The 19,077-nt window shown below is 42.0% G+C and overlaps 1 protein-coding gene across 1 annotated transcript in view; it reads left to right on the top strand.

Moving 5' to 3' along the window:
* The window catches only part of slc43a1a (solute carrier family 43 member 1a), a 32,482-nt gene extending 17,794 nt beyond the window's left edge, over positions 1–14,688 (top strand). The window contains exons 6-15 of the mRNA XM_024382969.2: positions 6,001–6,093; positions 6,271–6,404; positions 8,202–8,317; positions 8,409–8,555; positions 8,909–8,941; positions 11,205–11,334; positions 11,426–11,555; positions 11,666–11,739; positions 11,813–11,936; positions 12,039–14,688. Of these exons, the coding sequence (XP_024238737.1) occupies positions 6,001–6,093; positions 6,271–6,404; positions 8,202–8,317; positions 8,409–8,555; positions 8,909–8,941; positions 11,205–11,334; positions 11,426–11,555; positions 11,666–11,739; positions 11,813–11,936; positions 12,039–12,230 (1,173 nt within the window). The 3' untranslated portion in view covers positions 12,231–14,688. The remainder of the gene's footprint in view (positions 1–6,000; positions 6,094–6,270; positions 6,405–8,201; positions 8,318–8,408; positions 8,556–8,908; positions 8,942–11,204; positions 11,335–11,425; positions 11,556–11,665; positions 11,740–11,812; positions 11,937–12,038) is intronic.
* Positions 14,689–19,077: the final 4,389 nt, after the last annotated feature.

Raw genomic sequence — 19,077 nt, forward strand, 5'->3', positions numbered from 1 at the left:
TTCGTGTAGGTATATTTGCTGAAACACTCAATCCAAAACATTCACACACCCCTTCAATCACGCTCACAAATGAATACCTGCTGCATGCTGTCACACACGTCAAACGACAGTTCGTCCTTTCGCTCTCTGTTGTACACACAACCCTAGTGCCTCCCACATAGTTTGCCACAAACATAGTTTGCCCATATACCCAGGGAGAATGCACACACACTGTTCGGCATGAGTTGTGTCCTCCTGCCACCCCAGCCCTTCTCAGTGGCATGGCTTTATATATATATATATATACACACACACTTAATTGACATTCACCCCTCTCCATTTGTCTCTCTGACCCCGGTCTATGATGAGTCTGTTCCCCAACTGGGCTGGGCTGGACCAGCGTGGACCGGGTTTCATAAGGGTGTTGTTAGAACTTATGTCAGCACTGGGGCACAAGGACACACGCAGACATAGACAGCCCTTCTCTTTGAGTGGTTGTAGTAGCAACACTGCCCATGTTGTTGTGGTTGTAATGTTTTAGTCCTGATGAGGGAGGTCACTTCAGTTTGGTTTGTTGAACAAACTCTCCATTCTATCCTTATGCCATTGTTTTTCTAGTCGAGCCCAGGGGATTGCCATTCAACATTTAATGCTTAGCTCTGTTTTATTGTGAACTTTACAGACGAAACCTACATTGGATTCAGACCACATATTCTCAGCATTGTGGGTAGATAGATGTCATGTCATGCGGCTTGATTTAGGACATTCAATTTATTTAAAGACATTCAATTGATTTAGGGACATTCAATTTATTTAGGGACATTCAATTTATTTAGGGACATTAGATTTATTTAGGGATATTAGATTTATTTAGGGACATTAGATTGTAAAGGTACACTGCTTGCTTGCTTGCTTGTAAAGTTTCACTTTTCTATTTCAAATGCAGACACCTTGTTCTACCAACCTCCGTCAGAGTTTTGGTTGACAGATACTGTAGATGTTGAAGGTGTGATATTAGGTTATGGTTAACCCTATAACCTTGTGGGAATTGGCTTTTATTGATAGGGTGAAATTGAAATGTTTATTCCAGAATAAATATGAAAAGGGCATGCCGGTCGGATGCCGAGCAGTTGCCATACCAGGCGGTTGCATCACACATTGACTCGGTACCAGTACCCCCTGTATATTTTATTCTAAAATGGATTTTAAAAAATACAGTTGAAGTCGGAAGTTTACATATACTTAGGTTGGAGTCATTAAAACCAATTTTTCAACCACTCCACAAATGTCTTGTTAACAAACTATAGTTTTGGCAAGTCGGTTAGGACATCTACTTTGTGCATGACACAAGACATTTTTCCAACTATTGTTAACAGACAGATTATTTCACTTAAAATTCACTATCACAATTCCAGTGGGTCAGAAGTTTACATACACTAAGTCGACTGTGCCTTTAAACAGCTTGGAAAATTCCAGAAAATGAACTCATGCCTTTAGAAGCTTCTGATAGGCTAATTGAGATCTTTTGAGTCAATTGGAGGTGTACCTGTAGATGTATTTCAAGGCCTACCTTCAAACTCAATGCCTCTTTGCTTGACATCATGGGAAAATCAAAGTAAATCAGCCAAGACCTTGTAGACCTCCACAAGTCTGGTTCATCCTTGGGAGCAATTTCCAAACGCCTGAAGGTACCACGTTCATCTGTACAAACAATAGTATGCAAGTATAAACACCATGGGACCACGCAGCCGTCATACCGCTATATCGTCATAACCTGAAAGGCCGCTCAGCAAGGGAGAAGCCACTGCTCCAAAACCGCCATAAAAAAGCCAGCCTACGGTTTGCAACTGCACATGGGGACAAAGATCGTACTTTTTGGAGAAATGTCTGGTCTGGTGAAACAAAAATAGAACTGTTTGGCCATAATGACCATTGTTATGTTTGGAGGAAAAAGGGGGAGGCTTGCAAACCGAAGAACACATTCCCAACCGTGAAGCACGGGGGTGGCAGCATCATGTTGTGGGGGTGCTTTGCTGCAGGAGGGACTGGTGCACTTCACAAAATAGATGGCATCATGAGGTAGGAAAATGATGTGGATATATTGATGCAACATCTCAAGACATCAGTCAGGAAGTTAAAGCTTGGTCGCAAATGGGTCTTCCAAATGGACAATGACCCCAAGCATACTTCCAAAGTTGTGGCAAAATGGCTTAAGGACAACCAAGTCAAGGTATTGGAGTGGCCATCACAAAGCCCTGACCTCAATCCTATAGAAAATGTGTGGGCAGAACTGAAAAAGCGTGTGCGAGCAAGGAGGCCTACAAACCTGATTCAGTTACACCAGCTCTGTCAGGAGGAATGGGACAAAATTCACCCAACTTATTGTGGGAAGCTTGTGGAAGGCTACCTGAAACGTTTGACCCAAGTTAAACAATTTAAACGAATGCTACGACAAGGAATTTTTACTAGGATAAAATGTCAGTAATTGTGAAAAACTGACTTTAAATGTATTTGGCTAAGGTTTATGTAAACTTCCGACTTCAATTATATATAATAATTTATCAATCTACACACAAGCAAAAACAGGTTAAGAAATTGTATTAAAATAAAAAACAGAAATACCTTATTTACTTAAGTATTCAATCCCTTTGCAATGAGACATGAAATTGCACTCAGGTACATCCTATTTCCATTGGTCATCCTTGAGATGTTTCTACAACTTGATTGGAGTCCACCTGTGGTAAATTCAATTGATTGGACCTGATTTGGAAAGGCACAAACCTGTCTATGTAAGGTCCCACAGCTGACAGTGCATGTCAGAACAAAAACCAAGCCATGAGGTGGAAGGAATTGTCCGTAGAGTGCCGAGACAGGTTTGTATCGAGGCACAGAGCTGGTGAAAGGTACCCAAAGATTTCTGCAGAAGGTCCCCAAGAACACAGTGGTCTCCATCATTCTTAAATGGAAGAAGTTTGGAACCAACAAGACTGTGGAAAAAGTGAAGGGGTCTAAATACTTTCCGAATGCACTGTACACCATGATAACCATGGTAGCAATTGAAAGGGAACAGTTTGGCGATAATGTGAAATTATTAGACCGAAAGGTGAGGACACAACAGTTCACCTGACACAAGGCTGAATCGAAACATTGTTGATTTGACGTGCATTTTATATTTACAGGAAATCTGAAAGTACTCTGATACATTCAGTAACATGATAAGCATATTCTTGGAAAATGTGGGGTAGGTGCAACGTAAGACAAAAATGATGTACTTTTATGAGTCAAGGGGTCTTGAACGATAAGTTTGTTTTTTAAAACTTTTTTTTTTTTAGCTCTCCTTGCTGTGTAGTTGAGGAACTAGAGCAAGCACACTTGTAGTAGTTTTGGTTTGAACAAAAACCTGCATCCCTGCCTTCACACAATTACTGTTGTTTTACGCAATCTCGGTCAGGTGGGAATCATTTGATAGCTTGTTCTAAAGCCAACATGACTAGCTATGTTATAACATATGATATTACAGTGTTAGGCTTTCACAATGCAGTTCAGAGAAACAGATTGTAATTCTGGTGAGCATAGAAAGGACTCGTGTGCATTCAGGTGCTTGTGCCGCTGCGAATCTTCTTCACAACAGACAAACATGTGCTCACTCTGTCCAGGACAACCCAGGGTATGACGCCATGTCATCTTGTAACTGCACATCAAACATAGTGATCATAAACGTTGACACTGTATATGACATGAGTTTTATGATATGGACTCATCTTATCAAAATACATAGTCCCCTTAATCTACAGCATTTCCCTCACACAGACAACAAAACATTGGCAAAAGTTTCCTAATTATCACTAGCAGTAGTGTTGTCACTAAGCCAGTATCATGATACCAGGAAGCAAAGGAAACAAAACATGAATCGGACAATTTGTTTTTTTGGAAAACAGTCCTAATGTTGGGAAAAAAAACAGCCTTATATTGTCACCAAGAGTAACATTTGTTTATTTTTGCAAGCTATTGCACACACTATTTTATAAAAGTAGGTTTTAAAGGACCATAGAGTGAAGTCTGCTTCGTGTTTCCATTTTTTGTGACGGAAAATCTGGTATCGTGACACCACTAATTAGTGGGAGGGATGGGGACAACTTTTGTCGCACGAGGTACCCAAGTTCAGAATGGCTGTCAGAGCTCTGATGTCATGTAAAGCATGTCGCTGTGATCCAATTCAGGTGTTTACCCGTACTCAAATCTGCCATTTTTTGTGCGATTCTACATGTAAGACCGGTTTGCACTCAGTTCGAAAAGTACTCTCGGCAGGCAAACACTATGGGTGTGTCTGAGCCCTTCGAGAGAGAGGATGAGACTACTAATCAGCCATGGTTCAGTGCTTCCTGTAAACTCTGGAGAGAGAGAGAGAGGAGGCCTACAGCTGTATATTCTCCTTTAGGGAACCTAACATCGACTCAAGTACACGTTTTGTCTCTCACTCCATCTTTCTCCCCCCTCTCTTTCTCTTTGTTTCTCTCAGACACATTTGTTTTGTCTCTCCCTCCATCTTTCTCCCCCCTCTCTTTCTCTGTTTCTCTCAGACACATTTGTTTTGTCTCTCCCTCCATCTTTCTCCCCCCTCTCTTTCTCTGTTTCTCTCAGACACATTTGTTTTGTCTCTCCCTCCATCTTTCTCCCCCCTCTCTTTCTCTTTGTTTCTCTCAGACACATTTGCTTTGTCACTCGTCATCACACACTTTTCACAGCTCTTCTACCCATCCTAGAATGTATTTTCATATCCGTGTAACATTTCCAGTAATTCCCATGTACCTGACAGTAAAACCAGCTGGGTCATTCCTCTCTCCTAAATTCACATGTTTACACATGTTTACACTGGCCAAAAAGGGAAGTCACATGTGCTTGAAGGACATGCCGTTAAATGTGTGCTTTCTAGGCTCCTGTCAGAGAACCGGTGGGAATATCGCCTCCTGCAGACACACACACACATACACAGATGCCAAGACGCTCTGTCTCACTGTGCTGTACAGTTACATGCAAACGTCAAGGCGGGCATTTAACACGGCTATACTAACTTTACTTTGACATTTGTAAGAGATACAATCTTCTCTGTGTTTTTTTAGCATATGGCCCCTCTCACTAGCGTTCCCAAAAATCCGCCAGGGATCATCCTGGTATATATGTTGTCTGCGCCAGAATGTGAAATATTTGCCTTCCAGGAACCAGGTTTCGGGTGTCTTTTTACTAGTCCAGTGTCATGTCGGAACACGGCCAAGAACATTTTTACCATGTGCTTGCCGGCAGTGGAGGCTGCTGAGGGCAAGACGGCTCCTAATAATGGCCAGAGTGGAGCGAATGGAATGGCCTCAAACACATGGAAACCATTTGTTTGATGTGCACTACAGGTCAAAAGTTTTAGAACACCTACTCATTCAAGGGTTTTTCTTCATTTTTACTATTTTCTACATTGTAGAATAATAGTGAAGACATCAAAACTATGAGACAACACATATGATTCCAGAGCATGTGCAGAGCATTGTCGATAAGCACATGGCTGATGGATGGTGGACTAGTAGAGAAAGTCTGCTGAGAATGGCCCAGCTCATGAACAGTACTCTGAATGAATATCATTGGGTCTCAAAAAAGTAGGTAATAATGCTTGAATCCTTCTGCCTCTATGAAATGTCTATTATTAACTTGATTAAATGATCAGAAGTATTTTCAGTATGATAAAACTTCCTCTGCCAAAGTGGTTCTGTAGATACTGTACTGTAGTAAACCTGTATTGGGCTTATATTTTACTCAATACCTTTGTGCTCTCTGCTGGTGAGCTTGCATTACTGCACTCCTAATGCACTCAGTCAAGACTTTCCCAATGCAGTGTGTCTGTTCTCCTATTGTATCAATATGTGTTGATTGTGGTCAAATGATCAATGTTTGAGACTGTTCATGAATGTATCCCTCTCTCTTTCTTCCTCATCCCCTGTTCCCCATCCCCTGTTCCCCACCCCTTTCTCCCTCCAGATACCCAACATGTTTGGCAGTCGGACCTCCACCATCATGTCTCTGATGATTGGCTCCTACGCCTCTTCTGCCGTCACCTTCCCTGGAGTCAAGGTAAACACGATGATGTCGTCAGAGAAGGACACACATTTGTGACTGTTGCCTCGTATCACTCATACAAATAGAATACATGTTCAGCCTTCATATGTTACGTGAAGAGGTCAATGAAGTGTCCAAAGTAAGTTCTGCTTTTCTCTACTAATAACACCCCATGTTCTCTCCCTCTCTAAGCTGATCTATGATGCAGGCGTGTCGTTCCGGGTGATTATGTGGGTGTGGTTGGGTCTAGCAGGCGTCGTCTTCCTCAACTGTTTCTTCAACTGGCCAGGGGAGGCCTTGCCCACGCCGGACGAGGTCGACTACATGTCAGTACAACACTGAAACAACATTACTACAATGTCAGAGCACTGATTTAAAAAAAAAAGAATGGCTATTATAATATTTTTACCATAACACTTCCACAATGCTAGAACAATATAGATACAGTTGAAGTCAGAAGTTTACATACACCTTAGCCATATACATTTAAACTCGTTTCTTTTTTTGTACAATTCCTGACATTTAATCCTAGTAAAAAAATCCCTGTTTTAGGTCAGTTAGGATCACCACTTTATTTTAAGAATGTGAAATATCAGAATAATAGTAGAGAGAATGATTTATTTCAGCTTTTATTTCTTTCATCACATTCCCAGTGGGTCAGACGTTTACATGCACTCAATTAGTATTTGGTAGCATTGCCTTTAAATTGTTTAACTTGGGTCAAACATATTGGGTAGCCTTCCACAAGCTTCCCACAATAAGTTGGGTAAATTTTGGCCCATTCCTCCTGACAGAGCTGGTGTAACTGAGTCAGGTTTGTAGGCCTCCTTGCTCACACAAGCTTTTTCAGTTCTACCCACAAATGTTCTATGGGATTGAGGTCAGGGCTTTGATGGCCACTCCAATACCTTGACTTTGTTGTCCTTAAGCCATTTTGCCACAACTTTGGAAGTATGCTTGGGGTCGTTGTCCATTTGGAAGACCCATTTGCGACCAAGCTTTAACTTCCTAACTGATGTCTTGAGATGTTGCTTCAATATATCCACATAATTTTCCTACCTCATGATGCCATCTATTTTGTGAAGGCCCTCCTGCAGCAAACCGTGCTTCACGGTTGAGATAGTGTTCTTCGGCTTGCAAGCCTCCCCCTTTTTCCTCCAAACATAACGATGGTCATTATGACCAAACAGTTCTATTTTTGTTTCGTCAGACCAGAGGACATTTCTCCAAAAAGTATGATCTTTGTCCCCATGTGCAGTTGCAACCCGTAGTCTGGCATTTTTATGGCGGTTTTGGAGCAGTGTCTTCCTCCTTGCTGAGCGGCCTTTCAGGTTATGTCGATATAGGACTCGCTTTACTGTAGATATAGATACTTTTGTACCTGTTTCCTCCAGCATCTTCACAAGGTCCTTTGCTGCTGTTCTGGGATTGATTTGCACTTTTCGCACCAAAGTACGTTCATCTCTAGGAGACAGAACGCGTCTCCTTCCTGAGCGGTATGACGGCTGCGTGGTCCCATGATGTTTATACTTGCGTACTATAGTTTGTACAGATGAACGTGGTACCTTCAGACGTTTGGAAATTGCTCGCAAGGGTGAACCAGACTTGTGGAGGTCTACAATTTTTTTTCTGAGGTCTTGGCTGATTTCTTTTGATTTTCCCATGATGTCAAGCAAAGAGGCACTGAGTTTGAAGGTAGGCCTTGAAATTGATCCGCAGGTACATCTCCAATTGACTCAAATGATGTCAATTAGTCTATCAGAAGCTTCTAAAGCCATGACATCATTTTCTGGAATTTTCCGAGCTGTTTAAAGGCACAGTCAACTTAGTGTATGTAAACTTCTGACCCACAGGAATTGTGATACAGTGAATTTCAAGTGAAATAATCTGTCTGTAAACAATTGTTGGAAAAATCACTTGTGTCATGCACAGAGTAGATGTCCTAACCGACTTGCCAAAACTATAGTTTGTTAATAACAAGACATTTGTGGAGTGGTTGAAAAGCGACTTTTAATGACTACAACCTAAGTGTATGTAAACTTCCCACTTCAATTGTAAGTGAAAACATGATCATGTTACCATACTGAAAGCAAATAAACAACTTTCTTTATTTTCCTCCTCAGTAAGCAGTTAGCGTCGACTGATGTGTCTGGAGACCATAAGGGGGTGGGGGAGAGTTTGAGTCAGAAGAATGGAGACCTGAAACACTCTACTGAGAAACTCCCAGCCGTAACACCGAGTGAGTCAAGAACACACACCGGAAAACAGAACGCTTATTTACATCTCATATACGCATATTAACTGTCTGCCCATCTCTCTCTCTCTCTCAGACACCATCCCATTCCGTAGGTCCGTGTTCTCGCCCATCTTCCTGTGGAGTTTGGTTACCATGGGGATGACCCAGCTCAGGATCATTTTCTTTATGGGTGCCATGAACAAGATGCTGGAGTTCCTCGTCACCCACGGCAACCCTTACTGTGAGTGACAAACAAACCACACCAACTGACAACCAACGTACTGACAAACCAGACCGTGACAGTCAACTGACACACCAGACCGTGACAGTCAACTGACACACCAGACCATGACAGTCAACTGACACACCATACCGTGACAGTCAACTGACACACCATACCGTGTCAGTCAACTGACAAATCAGACCGTGACAGTCCACTGACAAATCAGGCCGCGACAGTCCACTGACATACCAGGCCGTGACAGTCCACTGACAAACCAGGCCGTGACAGTCCACTGACAAACCAACATACTATCATTTTTCCCTCCATGTAAATGTGTTCTAATAAAGTTGTCCTGTCCTTTCTTTCCTTAGCCTCTGTTTTGATCGTCGAGGCAGAGGAGAAAGGTGAGAAATGTCTCCTGGTGAAGGTGCGCGTCCTTGTCGTGTGTGTGTATGGGTGTGTGATGATCAGCCCATGTCCTCCATCACTTGATCTAAAGCTATTATGAATAACAAGACACTGACAATGACTTACGGTGTATGAGAATCAGTATTTATTGGCCCTTTTTCAGGACCCTGTCTCTCAAAGATCTTCATTGTAAAGGGTTTAAACACAGTTTCCCATGCTTGTTCAATGAACCATAAACAATTAATGAACATGCACCTGTGGAACGGTCGTTAAGACACTAGCAACTTACAGACGGTAGGCAATTAAGGTCAAAGTTATGAAAACTTAGGACAGTAAAAAGGCCTTTCTACTGACTCTGAAAAACACCAAAAGAAAGATGCCCAGGGTCCCTGCTCATCTGCGTGAACATGCCTTAGGCATGCTGCAAGGAGGCATGAGGACTGCAGATGTGGCCAGGGCAATAAATTGCAATGTCCGTACTGCCTAAGACAGCGCTACAGGGAGACAGGACGGACAGCTGATCGTCCTCGCAGTGGCAGACCATGTGTAACAGCACCTACACAGGATTGGTACATCCGAACATCACACCTGCGGGGCAGGTACAGAATGGCAAAAACAACTGCCCGAGTTACACCAGGAACGCACAATCCCTCCATCAGTGCTCAGACTGTACGCAATAGGCTGAGAGAGGCTGGACTGAGGGCTTGTAGGCCTGTGGTAAGGCAGGTCTTCACCAGACATCACCGGCAACAACGTCGCCTATGGGCACAAACCCACCGTCCTGGACCAGACAGGACTGGCAAAAAGTGCTCTTCACTAATGAGTCGCGGTTTTGTCTCACCAATGGTGATGGTCGGATTCACGTTTATCGTCGAAGGAATGAACGTTACACCGAGGCCTGTACTATGGAGCGGGATCGATTTGAAGGTGGAGGGTCCATCAAGGTCTGGTGTGGTGTGTCACAGCATCATCGGACTGAGCTTGTTGTCATTAGTGGCAATCTCAACGCTGTGCGTTACAGGAAAGACATCCTCCTCCCTCATGTGGTACCCTTCCTGCAGGCTCAGCCTGACATGACCCTCCAGCATGACAATGCCACCAGCCATACTGCTCGTTCTGTGCGTGATTTCCTGCAAGACAGGAATGTCAGTGTTCTGCCATGGCCAGCGAAGAGCCCGGATCTCAATCCCATTGAGCACGTCTGGGACCTGTTGGATCGAAGGGTGAGGGCTAGGGCCATTCCACCCAGAAATGTCCGGGAACTTGCAGGTGCCTTGGTGGACGAGTGGGGTAACATCTCACAGCAAGAACTGGCAAATCTGGTGCAGTCCATGAGGAGGAGATGCACTGCAGTACTTAATGCAGCTGGTGGCCACACCAGAACTGTTACTTTTGATTTTGACCCCCTCCCCCCCTCCCCTTTGTTCAGGGACACATTATTCAATTTCTGTTTGTCACGTCTGTGGAACTTGTTCAGTTTATGTCTCAGTTGTTGAATCTTGTCATGTTCATACAATATTTACACATGTTAAGTTTGCTGAAAATTAACACAGTTGACAGTGAGAGGACTTATTTTTTTGCTGAGTTTATATCCTAATGAGTTTGAGTTTGGAGCGTCGGCAATTGGTTTGGCACCGAAAACTATTGTTGTGCGTCTCCCGGTAAAATTGTTCTCTTTCTTATCATGTATGTAACAATCAGAAGTTACCTCTCTAACGTGATCACGTTTAGCATGTGAAACATTAAGGTGAATCTTCAAAAATGTAAGTGATTACCTTGTTGTCCTCTGATGAAAGAGGGTTCTGTTCCATCGCAACGTTTTTCATTGGCAGTAATGTGGTAGTAGCTTATCCGTTAAAATTATATTATTTATGCTCAGGCAATGATAGAACCTTTATTGATGTGTCTGCTTAAGGTTATTCATGTTTATCATCTAAGGATGTGCATATTGAAATACAAGTATCCTGATGTGAAACTGGTTCTCATTGGCTGTTGCATTTGTATTTAAGCACCTGCCACTTCCTTGTTTGTCGAACAGGACAGGGAACAGGTTTGCATGCTGCTGGGTTTTAAAGTTTTGTTCCAGTTTTTCTTCTTTCTGTTAATACTTGTACCCGGCTATTATTATCTTCACTTGCAAATAAAAAGCCTACTCTGGGCAAGAACAATCAGTTCTGACTTGTTCCCTCCTCAGTGTAAAATCATACCGCTGGGTCTTTCTCACAGGGTGTCTAAATGTATGTTCCCTTCTCTCTCCAGTGAGTTTCTACTCGTCCATCTTCGGCTCCCTGCAGCTGCTGTGTCTGGTCACCTGTCCTCTGATTGGCTACATTATGGACTGGAGGATGAAGGACTGTGTGGACGAGACCAGAAAAGACACAGAGAAGAGGTGTGAGAAAGAGAGAGGGGGAAGCTGAATGGAAGTAAGAGGTAGATAGATAGATGTCTTATCTCATTGTCCCCTGTCCAATCCCACTCAGACCAGCAGACGGGCTGACGAGAGACAAAAAGATACAGAAAATCACTAATGCCATGAGAGCCTTCATCTTCACCAATCTGCTACTGCTGGTGTTCGGAGTGTGCTGTCTGATAGACAACCTGCGGCTCCAGGTACACACACACACGTTTTTCTCGTTCATTCGTTACCAAACACACACAAATGCACACACTACCCCACCTCCAAATGTCAACACACTCCTTCCCTCTTCCTCTCTCCGTAGATCCTGACCTTCATCCTCCACACCATTGTCAGAGGGTTCATCCACTCCTGTTGTGGAGGCCTGTATGCTGCTGTGTAAGTACTCAACTTTGTCATCATCTTTACATACAGAAATTGACTTGAGAAATAATTGCACATTCTCTCTCAGATACCCCTCTAACCACTTTGGAACTCTGATTGGGCTGCAGTCGATGATCAGTGCTGTGATCGCCCTGCTGCAGCAACCCCTCTTCATCGTCATGGTGGGATCCCTGCACGGAGATCCCTACTGGGTGAGAGACACACGCTCAGTTTTCCAGTGCAGTTACCCATACTGTACAAGACTTTGTAACCCCTCACTTGTCTAACTTCCCATATCTCTGTCCCTTTATCAGATTAACCTGGGCATGATCCTCTTCTCATTGGCTGGCTTCTTGTTGCCTGGATACCTTTTCTACCATCGCAGACACCTGATCCAGGAGAAGGAGGCTCGGGACAAGAATGCCACTGGCCAGGAGAGAGAGGCTCTCAACCACTCAGAGATCAACGGCCTCAAACACCATAGCAATGGTCACAGCATCCAGTAAGCGTAGGAAGTGGTTCTGGAGCAATGCTAAGGATTTTGGGAACTGTAGGATTATTTGTATCAATATTCATATTATCCACCCAATCACTAACCACAATATCGTCAAGTAAATGTCTTTTTTTTTTGCATTGTTGCTGTTTTTGTTGCCTCATGGCTTTATTCAATCTGTATCGTGGAAGTTCAACGCTTAAGCCCAAATGATATTTAAAGGCAATGTTCCCACGTTGGCGGAGACTGCATTCACGGTATGTCGGCTCAATCGGAAATGACCATGACTTTTCTAGCGCTTCAGCGATGCAGATTGAATAGAGCCCTAACCATAGAACTTACAACCACGATCCACTAACATGTCAGGACTTGAAGTCAAATACTAGTCAATGGAGTTGCTTGAATTGGAATGTCTTGATAAGTTATCAGAATTTTGTTGTTGATTTATTTGCTGTGTGGCTAGTCCAAGACTTCTATGGTACTTGAAGGACCCTTCAGGGGCATGTTACTCCTTTAATATTTCTCAATCCATGTTGACAAAGAACACACGACACCAAAGAATGATATTCAGATATGAATTGTGCAGCTTCTACTGAAACAAAACAACGATAGTGTTTCTGTTTCGGTTAATCAAATATGCTGAGTGTCACAGACGAAGGATGTATCAAAATGACATGTAAGAAAATGTGAATAGCATAGTTAAGGTTGTACTACGAAGCTTGGGTGAAATCAGACACCTAGTCAGGAAGAATGGTACAATTTGTTATACCAAATATTATGCCATTGCTTTTTGTATTGCAATCATATTTTTCTTATCGCATAAACTAACATACATACAGACACACACATGTGCTGGCTCTTGCGCTCGCTCTCTTTCACAGACAGACTGACTGTAGAGACACTAACTACCTCTTCTATTCCCTAACCGTCTCTCTACAACCCAAGACCCATTTGTGTGTCTGTGTGAGAGTGTACCGTGTGTGTAGATTTGTCTTTTCATTGGTCAATTTATCACTCATTAGCCATGTAATATGTATATGTTTTATTTTTGGTATGATAGTTTTATTTTTCAAACAATATAAACATATACAGAAAAAAGACAACGTAGATTCTATGCCTAGATTGTTTAAAGATTGACGAAGTGGAGTCAAATTTGTCATTCTCCACTGTACTCTTATTTCAAGATTTTGTTTTAAAACATGAAAACAGTATGACACTTGACACCCAAAGCTGAGACTGATTTTGAAAAGTAGACAGATGCAATGGTAATATATCCAATGTGTCAAATACTTTTACAGCTTTGTGACCGGGAATTAACGTGTGTGTAAAACTGTATTTACTGTCTGTTTGTACCTTTTATATGCAGACATGTTAAAAAGGGGATTGTTATTATTACCCAAAGTTTTCATTGTAATGCCATGATTATAACTGCTATTCTGATTATGTAGGCTTTCTGTGTTCTCTACCCGGTTAGTGTAGAGTGTACAAAAGATTAAGAACACTTTCCATGACGGTGTCCAGGTGAAAGCTATGTCACCTGTTAAATCCACTTCAGTCAGTGTAGATGAAGGGGAGAAGTAAAATAAGTAAAATAAGTATTTGTGCCTTGAGACAAAGATTTTGAATGCGCAAGCAAAGATATTTAAGTGCCTTTGAACGGGGTATGGTAATAGGTGCCAGGCTCACTGGTTTGTGTCAAGAAGTGCAACACTGCAGGGTTTCCACGCTCAACAGTTTCCCGTGTGAATCAAGAATGGTCCATCACCCAAAGGACATCCAACCAACTTGATGCAATTGTGGGAAGCATTGAAGTCAACAATGGGCCATTATCCCTGTGGAATGCTTGAGAATTGAGCCTGTTCGGAGGGCAAAAGGGGGCCGTGCAACTCATTCTAAGGAAGGTGTTCCTAATGTTTTGTACACTCCATGTAAGTAGAGCGAAGGTTTTTTTTCTCATGCAAATGTGTAATGGTGTAATGCTCCACATAGAGATGTGTAACAACACTGTCTAATGTTGAAAGACAAGTTCTCAATATAAATAGTCTTGAGGCTTTTGTATTATGCGTCTGTTAATGTCAATCATTACCATAGAGTGACAAAGGGGGGATTCAAATGTTGTTTTTGTACCTGCCATAGAATTGAATGTAAAACCACAGCGACAGACTGTACCAAACTTCACCTGGGAAACCAACGCCATGTCGAGGGTGGCTACAACATAGAAAAATAATGTGTGAGGCTTTCTACTTCTTTGGGCTGCAAAGCCATGTTTTTTTTCTTTTTTAAGTGTACAGCACTTTTCCTCAGGGGCATGTAGCTGATATCCATCATAACGATGAAATGTATTGTATCCCCTCCCCATCATGCTCTTTCTATAGCTTTGTTGTGTCAGAAGTGATATGCAATTTTTTTCTGCCATCTCTCATCTGGGGACTAAGTCGCATCAAATAAATAAACAAATATGTAGGAAACTGTCCTGTGACTGTGTTTGCCCATTGATATTCCTGACAGTCTAACAAATGAGTACTTGGCAGAATATTCGTATATAAATTAAATTGTTGAATTGATGTTTTCAGATGGCAAACACATGACGCTGCATTTTCCCGACCACGACTTCGCTAGTCACACTTTAGCTGGATGAGAGACCATATGCCCAAGACTGAATCAGCATGTCACTCAAGACAACCTTTCAGGCATAGGGGAGAAGACCATACAACAGAAAGAGGAGCAACGCAGCACAGACAATAATAAAAGTTTATTGGAATATAATTTGTAGTCAGAGAATATCCCAAACAAATGAAAAAGGGACACTCATCATATACAGTGCCTTCGGAAAGTATTCAGACCCCTTGAGTTTTTCCACATTAAGTTGCGTTACAGCCTTAATCTAAAATGGATTAAATCAAATAAAAAATCCTCAGCAATCTACACACAATACCCCATAATGACGTGAAAACAGGTTTTTAGATATGTTTGCAAATGTATTTAAAATAAAAAAAACAAATACCTTACGCAAGTAAGTATTCAGAACCTATGCTATGAGACTCGAAATTGAGCTCAGGTGCATCCTGTTTCCATAGAAACAGCTCAAGGATGATCAATGACTTGACTGGAGTCCACCTGTGGTAAATTCAATTGATTGGACATGATTTGGAAAGGCAAACACCTGTCTATATAAAGGTCCCACAGTTGACAGTGCATGTCAGAGCAAAAGCCAAGCCATGATATCTAATGAATTGTCAGTAGAGCTCCGAGACAGGATTGTGTCGGGGCATAGAGCGGCAGGGTAGCCTAGTGGTTAGAGCGTTGGACTAGTAACCGGAAGGTTGCAAGTTCAAACCCCCGAGCTGACAAGGTACAAATCTGTCGTTCTGCCCCTGAACAGGCAGTTAACCCACTGTTCCTAGGCCGTCATTGAAAATAAGAATTTGTTCTTAACTGACTTGCCTAGTTAAATAAAAAAATATATCTGGTGAAAAATGTCTGCATCATCAATCAGAAGGTCCCAACTACACAGTGCCCTCCATCCTTAATAAAAGGAAGACGTTTGGAACCAACACAACCTAGAGCAAAAAAATAAAATATTTTTTTTAAAGAGCTGGCCGCCCAGCCAAACTGAGCAATTGGGCGAGAAGGGCCTTGGTCAGGGAGGTGACCAAGAACCCGATAGTCACTCTGACAGCTCTAGAGTTCCTCTGCACTCCACCAACCAGGCCTTTATGGTAGTGACCAGATGGAAGCCACTCCTCAGCCACTCAGACTGGAGGCAAATGTTCACCTTCCAACAGGACAACGATCCTAAGCACACAGCCAAGACAACGCAGGAGTGGCATCGGTCCAAATCTCTGAGTGGCCCAGCCAGAACCCAGACTTGAACCCAAGAATAGCTCAAATAAACAAAGAAAAACAACAGTCCATCATTACTTTAAGACATGAAGGTCAGTGTAACCCGGAACATTTCATGAACCGCTAAGGTTTCTTCAAGTGCAGTCTCAAAAACCATCAAGCGCTATGATGAAACAGGCTCTCGTGAGGACCGCCACAGGAATGGAAGACCCAGAGTTACCTCTGCTGCAGAAGATAAGTTCATTAGAGTTACCAGTCTCAGAAATTGCAGCCCAAATAAGAGTTCAAGTAACAGACACATCACAAAATCAACTATTCAGAGGAGACTGTGTGAATCAGGCCTTTATGGTCAAATTGCTGCAAAGAAACCACTACTAAAGGATACTAATAAGAAGAGACTTGCTTGGCCCAAGAAACACAAACAATGGACATTAGACCTGTGAAAATCTGTCCTTTAGTCTGATGAGTGTAAATTTGAGATTTTTGGTTCTAACCACTGTGTCTTCGTGAGACGCGGTAGGTGAACGAATGATCTCTGCATGCGTGGTTCCCACATGAAGCATGGAGGAGGTGGTGTGATTGTGCTTTTCTGGGGACACTGTCTGTGATATATTTACAATTCAAGGCACACTTAACCAGCAAGGCTACCACAGCATTCTGCAGCGATACGCCATCCCATCTGGTTTACGCTTTGTGGGACAATCGTTTATTTTTCAACAGGACAATTACCCAAAACACAGGCTGCATAAGGCTGTATAAGGGCTATTTGACCAAAAAGGAGTGATGGAGTGTTGCATCAGATGACCTGGCCTCAACAATCACTCAATCTTAACTCAATTGAGATAGTGAGCTGGACCACAGAGTGAAGGAAAAGCAGCCAACTAACGCTCAGCATATAAATTAACTCCTTCAAGATGGTTGGAAAAGCATTCCAGGTGAAGCTGGTTGAGAGAATGTCAAGAGTGTACAAAGCTGTCATCAAGGCAAAGGGTGGCTACTTTGAAGAATATCAAATAGAAAATGTTTGGTTACTACATTATTCATGTGTGTTATTTCATAGTTTTGATGTCTTCACCATTATTCTACAATGTAGAAAACAGTAAAAATAAAGAAAAACTCTTGAATGAGTAGGTGTCCAAACTAGTGGTCGACCGATTAATCGGAATGGCCGATTACAAGTTTTCATTTCAATTGGAAAATCTGTATTTTTGTACACCGATTTGGCGGATTTAAAAAAAAAAAAAAAAATGTACACCTTTATTTAACTAGACAAGTCGGTTAATAACACATTTTTATTTTCAATGACGGCCTAGGAACGGTGGGTTAACTGCCTTGTTCAGGGGCAGAACGACTGTTTTTTACCTTGTCAGCTCGAGGATTCAATCTTGCAACCTTACGGTTAACTAGTCCAACGCTCTAACCACCTGCCTCTCATTGCAATCCACGAGGAGCCTGCCTGTTACGCGAATGCAGTAAGAAGCCAAGGTAAGTTGCTAGCTAGCATTAAACTCAACTTATAAAAATCAATCAATCATAATCACTAGTTAACTACACATGGTTGATGATATTACTAGTTTATCTAGCGTGTCCTGTGTTGCATATAATCGATGCGGTGCACATTCGTGAAAAAAAGGACTGTCGTTGCTCCAACGTTTACCTAACCATAAACATCAATGCCTTTCTTAAAATCAATACACAAGTATATATTTTTAAACCTGCTTATTTAGTGAATATTGCCTGCTAACATGAATTTCTTCGTCACTTCTCTTGCAACAGAGTCAGGGTATATGCAGCAGTTTGGGCCGCCTGGCTCGTTGCGAACTGTGTGAAGACTATTTCTTCCTAACAAAGACAGCCAACTTCGCCAAACGGGGGATGATTTAACAAAAGCGCATTTGCGAAAAAAGCACAATCGTTGCACGACTGTACCTAACCATAAACATCAATGCCTTTCTAAAAATCAATACACAGAAGTATATATTTTTAAACCTGCATATTTTGTTAAAAGAAATCCAGGTTAGCAGGTGAAATTGTGTCACTTCTCTTGCGTTCATTACACGCAGAGTCAGTGTATATGCAACAGTTTGGGCCGCCTAATTTGCCAGAATTTTACATAATTATGACATAACATTGAAGGTTGTGCAATGTAACAGGAATATTTAGACTGATGGATGCCACCCGTTAGATAAAATACGGAACGGTTCCGTATTTCACTGAAAGAATAAACATTTTGTTTGAGATGATAGTTTCTGGATTCGACCATATTAATGACCTAAGGCTCGTATTTCTGTGTGTTATTATGTTATAAATAAGTCTATGATTTGATAGAGCAGTCTGACTGAGCGATGGTAGGCACCAGCAGGCTCGTAAGCATTCATTCAAACAGCAATTTCATGCGTTTTGCCAGCAGCTCTTTGCAATGCTTCAAGCATTGCGCTGTTTATGACTTCAAGCCTATCAACTCCCGAGATTAGGCTGGTGTAACCGATGTGAAATGGCTAGCTAGTTAGCAGGGTGCGCGCTAATAGCGTTTCAAACATCACTCGCTCTGAGACTTGGAGTAGTTGTTCCCCTTGCTCTGCATGGGTAACGCTGCTTCGAGGGTGGCTGTTGTTGATGTGTTCCTTGTTCGAGCCCAGGTAGGAGCGAGGAGAGGGACGGAAGCAATACTGTTACACTGGCAATACTAAAGTGCCTATAAGAACAACCAATAGTCAAAGGTATGTGAAATACAAATCGTATAGAGGCTAAATATTATTTGAGGCTAAATTGATTTTATTGATGTACTATATTAAGTTAAAATAAGTGTTCATTCAGTATTGTTGTAATTGTCATGATTACAAATAAATAAATAAATACAATTTTAAAAAATTGGCCGATTAATCGCTATAGGTTTTTTTTGGTCCTCCAATAAATCAGTATCAGCGTTGAAAAATCATAATCGGTCAACCTCTAGTCCAAACTTTTGACTGGTACTGTAAATTATCAAAAATGTCTAAAAACCTGTTTTTGCTTTG

Source organism: Oncorhynchus tshawytscha, linkage group LG21 (assembly GCF_018296145.1).
Source record: "Oncorhynchus tshawytscha isolate Ot180627B linkage group LG21, Otsh_v2.0, whole genome shotgun sequence".
NCBI classification, from domain to species: Eukaryota; Metazoa; Chordata; class Actinopteri; order Salmoniformes; family Salmonidae; genus Oncorhynchus; species Oncorhynchus tshawytscha.